The sequence below is a fragment of the Capra hircus genome, chromosome 18 (assembly GCF_001704415.2).
Source record: "Capra hircus breed San Clemente chromosome 18, ASM170441v1, whole genome shotgun sequence".
In the NCBI taxonomy this organism is placed as follows: domain Eukaryota; kingdom Metazoa; phylum Chordata; class Mammalia; order Artiodactyla; family Bovidae; genus Capra; species Capra hircus.
In genome coordinates this window covers 55,699,461-55,710,099 of record NC_030825.1, presented here as the reverse complement: position 1 = coordinate 55,710,099, position 10,639 = coordinate 55,699,461, and the positions used below count along the sequence as shown (strand labels likewise).

General features: G+C 54.1%; 1 protein-coding gene across 1 annotated transcript; it reads right to left on the bottom strand.

Annotated features, from left to right (window-relative positions):
* Positions 671-4,922, bottom strand: SEPW1 (selenoprotein W, 1). The gene is made up of 6 exons (XM_005709381.3): positions 4,604-4,922; positions 2,816-2,840; positions 2,645-2,698; positions 2,391-2,465; positions 2,190-2,288; positions 671-1,050 (listed from the first exon to the last, which is right to left on the bottom strand). The coding sequence occupies exons 1-5, from the start codon at positions 4,630-4,632 to the stop codon at positions 2,208-2,210; spliced, it is 264 nt and encodes an 87-aa protein (XP_005709438.2). The 5' UTR covers positions 4,633-4,922; the 3' UTR covers positions 671-1,050; positions 2,190-2,207.

Genomic DNA, 10,639 nt, shown 5'->3' with positions numbered 1-10,639 from the left:
GACCAAAGGGGTGCGTGCTCAGGACTGGAGGGGTGCTCTATAGTATAAGGGTTTCTCCTTGAGGTGGTGAAAACGTTCCAAAGTTGACCATGGTGGGACTTCCTCAAAATAGAGGATTGTGCAGAAGGCCATCAGTGGCCAGACTCCCCATCACTTTTACCATCTTGCCACGAGTTAAGAACGGAGCCTGTGAGGCTGCCAGGCCCTCCTCAGTGTCCTGATACTGGCAGGACCCCCGGGGCCCCGGAAGGCCCAGGCTCAGACCTGGCGTGGTTACGTCTGCCTCGCTCCACTGGCCAAAGCAAGTCATGGGATCCAACTCAGAGCTAGGAGGTGAGGACAGCTCGTCTCCAGTGCAAGGACGGTAAAGGGGGCAGGCAGGCGAGAGGAGGGGTGAGCCAGCCTAACATGCCACCCAGCACTTTCCTCCCAGTCGCTGCCAGGTTACCTCCAAATGCGGGAACCAGGAACCCGCTTCACCCTGCAGGATGTACACCCATGGCGGCTCCAGGGGGCGCCCAAAGCCCACCTCCACCTTGGCTTGAGGGACCACTGCAAAGTTCAGCCCTGAGTTGGTCCTAGCTCCGCACTACCAAGCCACTAATTTCCCGGGGCGGAGACCAGCGGGAGGCCGCTGCAGAGGAAAATGGACACACGCAAGACACAGGCCTGTTAATCTCATCACCATTTATTGAGTTGTGAGCTGTTGCCATCACTGCTGAAATCAGACTCACTCATCCTGATCCTCCTCTCGGCTTCCCCTTGAAAAGGAAGCCTGGAGCAGGACCACCCCAGACACCGCAGGGTAGAAGGGAGACATGGAGGGGCGGGGGAGATGCAGGGAGATGAGGGATGGGGAAGGCACCAGGACCAGCGTGCAGGGACACACACGCACTCACACACACGCGCACAGGCAAAGACCAGGGGTGTCCATCTCTGCTCCAACCGGCGGCCGTGAGAACATCAGGGAAGGACCAGGCGTCCAAGAGACATTTCAGTCCTTCCTGTCATGAAGCGTCTGCCGAGAGGGGCTGGGCCACGGTTACTGGTCTGTGTGGAGAAGAGGCGGGGAGGGGGGTTTCAGAGGCCGGATGAAAGCGAGGTGCTTCCCTGCCTTTCATCTCTTAAGCTTTCCCTGTAATAAACTGTAACCGGGAGTGGAACAGCTCTGGTGTGTTCTGAGTCCTGCAAGAATCGCTGAGCCTGACGGGGGGTTTCGGGACTCCTGAAATTGCACTCAACTTGTGAACAAGAGTCATTCCTTCCCCTCTCTCTTTTGTATGAATCCCATCTTGGCTTATCTTAGATAAAATCATCATTGGTGGACTTCTCTAGAATCCAAGCCAACCTCATGCTGGTTTAAGCAAATGCATTTGAGTGACTGACAGTCTGGAGGTGGCAAATGGTGTGTTTCTGCAAGGGATGTGCTCCATTTAAGAATTCAAGTCCCCCCCAAAGGGGCACCCTTCCCTCCTGACAGCAACAGCCCATGCATAGCCAGCTCATGCAGCCTGGGAATTATGGAATTCTTTTTTTCTCGTTTTTCTTTGTGCATCTTTTTTCTTTTCTTTTGGAATTAAGCAATTCTTGGTGGGTTTTTTTTTTTTGTAATTTGGGGAGACTCCCTCCTTTTCAGACCTGCATAGGAGGCAAGACATTCGTATTTTTGTACTGCATTGATTCAAATTGTACTGCAGGTCCAAATTCCCACTGAAAGCAGCCTCATTCTGCTCCAGTGAGGATGACGAGAAACAGAACTCAAGGTCAAAGCATTTGAGAACCAGGTTGCTGGTGCAAAGCATGCTGGGGGCAGGGGGCTGGGTCCACAGGCTCCTGGGACAGATGCTCAGTTCTAGCACACGTGGAGCAGGAACTGGCACTCAAGCTTAGATGGAGGGTAGAAACTGCTTCCAGGATCTCAAAAGTCAGGAGCCAGAGCTTGGTTACAGACTAGGTTAGTGACCAGGACCCAGTTCTAGAGTAGGCTCGGTTTGGGGCTCATCTGGAACACAGAAGCTCGAACATTGAAAATCAGGCTCAGAAGATGCTGAAAAGCAGTGCTATGGTCCAGAGAACAGAGTGGAAATTGCAACCAGTGGAATGTGCTGGGCTAGAAACTAGGCCTCAGGGTTGGAGTCCACTGGGAACCAGGGGTTAGTTCTGTGGCCTCGGGGCGGGGCCCCCCTCACCTCTGCCTTCAGGGCACATCAGGCCTGAGCCAAAGCGGCTTTGATGGCGGCCACCAGCTTCAGAAACTTGCTCTCCGTGTCCACGTAGCCATCGCCTCCCTGGAGGAGGGAGGACCAGGGGAGGGATGGGCTGGGACCAAGACGCCAACCCCAGTCCCAACCCCCCACTGGCCCCCAGTGAGGCAGGATGGACAGACATACCTTCTTGGAGTGAACCAGCTTTCCCGCTACGAACACTTCAAAGAAGCCGGTGACCTGGGGAGTCCCCTCGCCGCACTGGGGAGAAGGAGAGATGCTGGAGGGGGCGGAGATGCCCCTTGCGGACACCTGCCCCTTCCCAGGGAAGGGAGAACACATTTTGGGGGGGGGGGCTGACCCAAACCACTCCCACTGCCACCAGGACTGAGGGACAGACAGGACCCACGTCAGACTCCTTCCCCCTCCCCGAGACTCACGATGTCCAAACGGCTAGGGAACTCATCTTCTAACTTCTTCTTGAGCTGAAGATACTGGAAAGGGGTGGGTGGTCACACCAGGGTCCACAGAAGCCACAGAGGTGGGCCCCCACCATGGGCTAACCCCCTCCCCCACTTTCCAGGGCAGCCTCTTGGGACCACATGGCTTACCTTGGGCTTGTAGCCTCAAGCGCCACTGGTGGGAGCGTGTCCAAGAGAGTGGGTCCCGGGAGAGGAGGAGGGGGACAGTGGAGATCCGGGGAGGGGAGAGAGAAGGGGACAGTGGGGATCCAGGGATGGGAGGGGAGAGGCAAGGCAGGCAAGGAGACAGACGCAAATAGCGGGGAGGAAGCAGGAAGAGACGAAGAGGGACACGGATGATAGAAGGACGAGACAGACACTCTCAAGAGAGAGGAAACACACGGGGCACACGGGGGCGGGGTGCAGCACAGAGATGGAGGCACACGAAGGGAGCCAGCCACACAGGGAAAACAGAGCAAGGGAGACAAGAGGCAGAGCGTGGGGGGCGGTGCACAGAATCGGGGGCGACGAGGAGAGAGCACAAGCGCGAGGCAGAGGGGAGAGGGAGGCAAAACCGAGAGAGCCAGGTCAGGATGAGAGCTGCCCAACGACAGCAGCCCCACCCACAGCCGGTACCCAGGCCTCGGGGAAACCATCACTGCAGGGTTCCCAAGGCCCTCCCACGCCTGAGGGTGAAGGATAACCGCCTCCCCGCCCCGCCCTCTCCCCACCCCCCCTCCCCGCCCCGCAGACTATTTCGGGACCGGAGTCCGGTGCACAGGCAAAGCGGGGGAGGGGAAGGGGAGGCGCCTCAAAATGTCACTCTACCCTCTGCTTGACTCAGCGGGCAGGGACACTAACTAACGCAGTGACAGGTCTGAACCTTTCAAACCCCCAGGCAGGGACCCTCCTCCCCCGCCCCAAGTGGACAGCCAGCAGACCGAGGTGCGGTACCCCTGTGATCCGCCCGTGCCCCACTCCCAGCCTCGGTTTCCGCACTTGTAGAATGGAGCTACAACCCCTGCAAAGGGAGTTTCTGGGGAAGGAAATTCAGGGAACACGTATTTATTGAGCGCCCACAGGCCACCATGCCTGTGCAGGCCAGTACAGGCCAAGGCGCCAGGGCTGTGACACCGCCTACGGGACAGACACTTCCTGCCGAGCACACGTTTTCACCCTTAAAGCGGGCAATTAGACCAAATGTGTAACAACCAACACACCGCACTCCCTCCGCCATTACCATTAAGACTACAACCTAGCGGGGGTGGGGTGGGGTGGAAGGGAGGTTCAAGAGGGAGCGGACACAGGTACACCTACGGCCAATTCACGTTGACATATGGCAGAAACCAACACAATATGGGAAAGCAATGATGCCACAATCAAAAATAAAATAAATAAAAAATCACTCCCTCTACGGATGGGAAAAGTGGGGTAAGAAAACGAGGAGGGTTAACAGCAAAAAAGCATCCACCGTCTGGGTTTAAGTCCTTGCCCAACACAGGCCGGGACGATCTGGAACCTCCTGACTCTGGCCGGCCCCACCCGACGACCGGTCCTGGGGGAGGGGAGACCGAACCGCCCAGAGAGGTTCCTCCTGCATTACAAACCGACCCCCACCTGCTCCCCACCCTGAGCCCGGGAATCGGGGTGGGGGTGGGGGTTAAAACGACACACACGTGTCTCAGTTCTACCTTTTAGGACCTGAGACGTCTAGAACGTCACAAATTGGGGAGGGGGAGGCCAAGAAATCAACATCCTCGTTTTCCGCCTCCTCCCACGCCCACCGCACCCGCACGTAACCCTCTCCCCAGTGCAAGGCTCCCCAAGGGTCCTGCCCCCTCCCCCGCGCACCCCCGACTCCCCCAGAGCCCAGTTCCGCCGGGACAGGGCGGGGCCCGAGCGGGATTCGAAGAGGGTACCTCTGGCCCGCGTGCTCACCAATAAACTACTCGGACGACGACCGCCATAGCTCCGGACCGCGGTGCCCGCTGCAGCGCGGACTCGCAACCCGAACCCGGGCGAGGCAGGGCGAGGTCTGCGCCTCGGGCGGGGAGTGTGCACGCAGGCCTAGCTCTTGGCGTTCCGCAGCGCGGACCATGCCAGGAGAGGGGGGAATGAGGAGAGGCCTCCAGAGCGGAGGCGAGAGGCACCCTGAAGCCCACCGCCCTGAGCCCCCCATGCAAATCTTATCCCCAGCTCCCTGTGAGGCCAGGGAAAACCCCGGCAGAGGGGGTCCTCAAAAGAGTCCTCTGCGCACCCCGCTCCCGGACCCCCCCTTCTCCGAGCCAGAATGGTACGGTCTCAAGGGGCGGGGGTTCAAGGCCAACAGCTGCAGGTTGCAAACGGAATTGCAACTGACCTTGCTCGTTTCGCTGGGAGGACCTTGAGGGCGGCTTGAGGCGGAAAGGGGGCCGAGTTCGCAAGAATTCGGGGTACACATGGGCGACCCCTGAAGCTGTTTTTTTCAATGAGCGGTCCAGGGGACCCGCTGCCTTATTAAATAAAGCCTGGCATCCAAACCTGGGCGCCGCCTGATCGGCACTGAAGTTCCCCCCCCACCCCGCCCCCTCCCCGCCCCCGCCCCCGCCCCCGCCCCGACCAACTCACCCACCCTTTGCGCATTCCAGACCTTTTTGAGGCAAGGGGGTCATGGAAAGTGCTAGAAGTTGGCAGCCCTTTCTAAAGTAAGGGCTTTAGCAAGCCGATGCATCTCTCTGAGCCTCAGTTTTCCTCTTCCGGGCATAAATGCCTCCAGAGAATGATTACCCATTTAACAAATACCTATTGGGTACCTTGCTGCAGTCATAGGTTCTGAAGATACAGCTAAGTTCAGTCGCTCAGTCGTGTCCGACTCTTTGCAACCCCATGGACTGCAGCAGGCCAGGCTTCCCTGTCCATCACCATCTCCCAGAGCTTGTTCAAACTCATGTCCACCCAGTCGGTGATGCCATCGGAAGATACAGCAATGAAAAAATAGCCAAAGTCCCTGACCGAGGTCTTCCCGCCCCAGCTTCCGTCTCTGGCCCCCTGATCCTCACCTGCCTTGATCCTGATGTCTCGGGGCTCGTGGTAGACTAGGTTCAATTCCCACCCCCCATTGCTGCCAGCTGTGTGATCTCAGTGGTCTTGGGCAGGTATCAATATAACCAGCCTGTGATGCAGAGCGGTTAACATGCAACCGGGCATAATCAGTGTCCCATAATCAGGTGTCTTTCAGGCTCCCAGGGCGCTTAGAACAAAAACCCAAGCCTTGGGAAGTCCCTGGTGGCCCAGCGATTAGAATTCCAGACTTTTACCGTGGTGGCAAAGGTTCAGTCCCTGGTGGGGAAACAGGGATCTCCTAAGGGGAAGCTAAGATCGTGGCATCTGATCCCATCCCTTCATGCAAATAGATGGGGAAACAGTGGAAATAGTGACAGACTTTATTTTTTGCATGCTCCAAAATCACTGCAGATGGTGAGTGCAGCCATGAAATTAAGACGCTTGCTCCTAGGAAGAAAAGTTATGACCAACCTAGATAGCATGTTGAAAAGCAGAGATATTACTTTGCCAACAAAGGTCCATCTAGTAAAACCTATGGTTTTTCCAGTAGTCATGTATGAATGTGAGAGTTGGACTATAAAGAAAGCTGAGTGCCAAGGAATTGAGGCTTTTGAACTGTGGTGCTGGAGAAGATTCTTGACAGTCCCTTGGACAGCAAGAATATCCAACTAGTTCACCCTAAGGGAAATCAGTCTTGAATGTTCACTGGAAGGACTGATGCTGAAGCTGAAATTCCAGTACTCTGGCCACCTGATGCGAAGAACTGACTCATTGGAAAAGACCCTGATGCTGGGAAAGATTGAAGGTGGGAGGAGAAGGGGGCAACAGAGGACGAGATGGTTGGATGGCATCACCGACTCAAAGGACATGAGTTTGAGTAGACTCCAGGAGTTGGTGATGGACAGGGAAGCCTGGCGTGCTGCAGTCCATGGGGTCGAAAAGAGTTGGACATGACTGAGCAACTGAACTGAACTGAAGGGGAAGCTTGGCCCAAAAGAAAAAAGAAAACAAAAGTGCAACAAGATAAGCCAAGACTTAACATGCTCTGCCCCTGATTGGCCCCATTGTTCCCTTCTGGTCCCTCTCAGTGTGCTAGCCACACGGAATCTTGGACCTCACCCACTCACCCGCCTCTGGGCCTTTGCACAGCTATTTCGACCCTTCCCTGCTGCCTGATCCTGCTTATCCTCCAGGAATCAGTTCCAACAACATATTGTAGGAGAATTTTTGTATCTTGGTAAACTGTGGCTTCTCCACATTATTAATACATCTGTTGCTGTCATTCAATCGCTAAGTCATGTGGTCAGTGTTTGGGATCCCACGGACTGCAGCACACAAGGCTTCCCCTGTCCTTCACTATCTCCCAGAATTTGCTCAAACTCATGTCCATTGAGTCAGTGATGCCATCCAACCATCTGGTCGTCTGTCGCCCTCTTCTCCTCCTGCCTTCAATCTTTCCCAGCATCAGAGTCTTTTCCATTGAGTCGGCTCATCATATCAGGTGGCCAAAGTACTGGAGCTTCAGCTTCAGCATCAGTCCTTCCAATGAATATTCAGGGTAGATTTCCTTTAGGACTGACTGGTTTGATTTCCTTGCTCTGCAAGGGACTCTCAAGAGTCTTCTCCAGCACCACAGTTCGAAAGCTTCAATCCTTCGGCGCTCTCTTTATGGTCCCTCTTTTGACCATCTTTATGGTCCAACTCTCACATCCCTACAGGACTACTGGTCTTAGTTTGCTAATCATCACTATCATCGCTAAGCACCAGAAACTTAGTGACTTAAACCACAGACATTTATCTCATGGTTCTAGAGGCCTGAAATCAGCAGTCAAGGTGTCAGCAGGGTTGTTTCCTCCTGAGTGCTGTGGGAAAGAATCTGCTCCCTGCTTCTCCCCTAGCTTCTGGTGTCTGACTGGCAATCTTTGGTGTTCCTTGGCTTATAAGCACATCATCCAGTTTCTGCCTGCACATTCACCTGACACACTCCCGGTGCGCATGTCTGGGTCCAAGTTTCTCCAGTTTACAAGACCCAGTCATTTTAGATTAGGGCCCGCCCTATGCCAAATGACCTCCTCTTCACTCATTACATCTGCAACAAGCCTGTTTCCAAACAAGGTCACATTCTGAGCTGCTGGGGGTTAGGACTTCACAGACGAATTCTGGGTGGGGGATAATTCGAACTGTAACCAATCATTCAGAGTTACCTGATTCTATGGAGTCTGTTTTACAACTCTATAAACTGTAGGTAAGTGAAGGCAACACAAGAAACATCTGTTTTTGTTTGCTGGTTCGTGTTTTTTTTTGGGGCGGCGGGGGGGGGAGTTGCCGTGCCATGCAGCAAGCATGTGGGATCTTAGTCTTCCAACCAGGATGGAACTCGCGCCTCCTGCATTGGAAATTCAGGGTCTCAACCACTTGATCGCCAAGGAAATTCCACGATGAATCTTCTGTAGAGGTATGCACATAAATTCTGTCTGGAAGGAAAACCCTACCTCCCTTAGGCCATTTGGTTGTTATGACAGAATACTACAGCGTATATGCTTATAAACAACAGATATGTATTGCTCCCAGTTATGGAGGCTGGGAGTCCAAGATCAAGGTGCCAGCATGGTTGAATGAGGGCCTTCTCGTGTTCATGGCTGGCCCCTTTGCGCTGTGAGCTCACCAGGTGGAAGGGACTGGGGATGTCCCTGGAGCCTGTTTTCTAACAGCACTAATCCCACTCACGAGGGCTCCACCTTCATGACTTCACCCCTTCCCAAAGACCCCACCTCCTCATACCATCATCTTTGGTGAGTAGAATTTCAACGTATGAATTTGGGGGAAACACAAATTTTGAGACCATAAGACTCCCCCCCAAATGTTTTGCCTCTACTTGCATTTTTGATGCACTATCTCTGATCTATAAATGCAACTGTTTTTTTTTTACCTTTTTATTTTTTGGCCACACCCCGCAGCACATGGGATCTTAGTTCCCCGTCCAGGAATCGAACCTGCCCCCCCTGTACTGAAGGTGCGGAGTCTTAACCACTGGACTTCTAGGGAAGTCAGTGTGTCTGTTCTTTGAGTCTCCTCTGAACCAGCTGTAACACTTCACAGGGTTAAGTGAAATCTTTAACACGTGTTCACTTTTATATCTGTTTGAGTCTTGGTTTCCCCAAAGTCTCTCTCCACAAAATTATCTTCTAACAATGCTGTCCTCAAGGAAGCCCAGCCGCACCCCTCAGGCTGGCCAGGGTCCCTGTAGGGCTCCCCATCACTACCCCAACCACTCTGGTTGTCCTGGGTCTGACGCTCTCAAACACGCAGCAAGTGGTTGAGCACAGGGCAAATGCCCAGAGGCTGTTTTGTCGACCAGACTTGAGGCTGAGAATTTGCCAGGGGCCTGAAGAATGAAGCACCCTCTTTATGCCACCGAGAACAAAAAGGTCTCTGTCGCCAAGAAGTGGGGGATGCTGGAGGCATTAGTCATAGTTCTGGGGCTGGGAAACCATTCCTTTCTTGCTCACTCTCCCTCACACACACGTGTACCCACACATACACATACACACAAATGGTAAGACACAGTGCTCACCCTCATCTGGCTAAACCACTGCACAGCCAGACAAACCACAGCCCAACCAGAGACACAACACGACTCAGCGCGTACCTCTATTCTGCTACACAACGACACAAAAACACCTTCACTCTCAATACACAACAGTCCAGCCCATACCCAGCCAGGATCACAACATCAACACCTCCAAATGCACAACTCACAGTGACTGCCGCCTCTACTCGGCCATGTGGTGGAACACACAACTGTACCCTGGACGCACAATAACACAACACACCCATGTCCAGCCAGAGACACAACAGCCCATCCTGAGATCCTGCTCGCTGGGACCCACGATTGTATACAGAGCACACACCACTGGCTTTGGTCACTGACGTTGATACACAACCTCACAGCTGCACACACAGGATCATTAATGCCCCCCGACGTAGGCACACAGCAACAGACAACTCCACCTGCTCCCAAGAGACAAAGGCACACAATTACACAGTAATACGATGGTACACATCACCATGGCAGGGACAAGACACACAATGAGACTATACAACCACAGTGCTACCCTGGGAGGCAGAGCCTGGCACACAGCAATACAACCACACACACACACACAACATTAGCGAACACAGTAACCCAGCCAGACTCTCACCGGGATGCATCGCGACTTGAACACCATTGCACAACCACACACCAGCCCAGGGACACACTCAGGCAGAGACACTGCAGCCCAATTACACGCACACAGAGGCTCCCCCTACAGTCTCGCAGTGACCCGCACCCAAGCTCCGCAGGCCTGGGGTCACACAGTAAGCAGACGTGGTCCCCGCCTTCTGGGACTCACATTATGGTCAAGCAGACAGACACGGGAAAACAGAAACAGACTTCGAGAGGCTGTCGCGAGTGCTGGGAAGAAAAATAAAGCCAGGAAGGATGGTGGGGGGTTCTGTAAACAGATCAGGGAAGGCAGCTCTGTTATTAATAAGAGCAGCCAGCCCTTGAATATACAGTGACATAAAAGCCTCCTTCGGGCCCTAAAAGGCAGGAACTGTGATCATCCCATTTTACAGATGGGCAAACTGAGGTACTTGGCTGAGGTCACACCAGGCCTTGTCTGACTGTGGAGCCTGTGCTCTGAACCAGCTTCCTGTCAGCGTGATGGATAAAAGCAGGGTGGGGTGGGGACTTGTCAGGGACCTCGAAAGCTTCCCTGCTGGCTCACATGGTAAAGAATATGCCTGCAACGCTGCAGACGTGGTTTCCATGCCTGAGTCCAAAAGTCCCCTGGAAAAGGGAATGGCTACCCACTCCAGTATTCTTGCCGAATCCCAAGGACAGAGGAGCCTGGCGGGTTACAGTCTATGAGGTCACAAAGACAACTG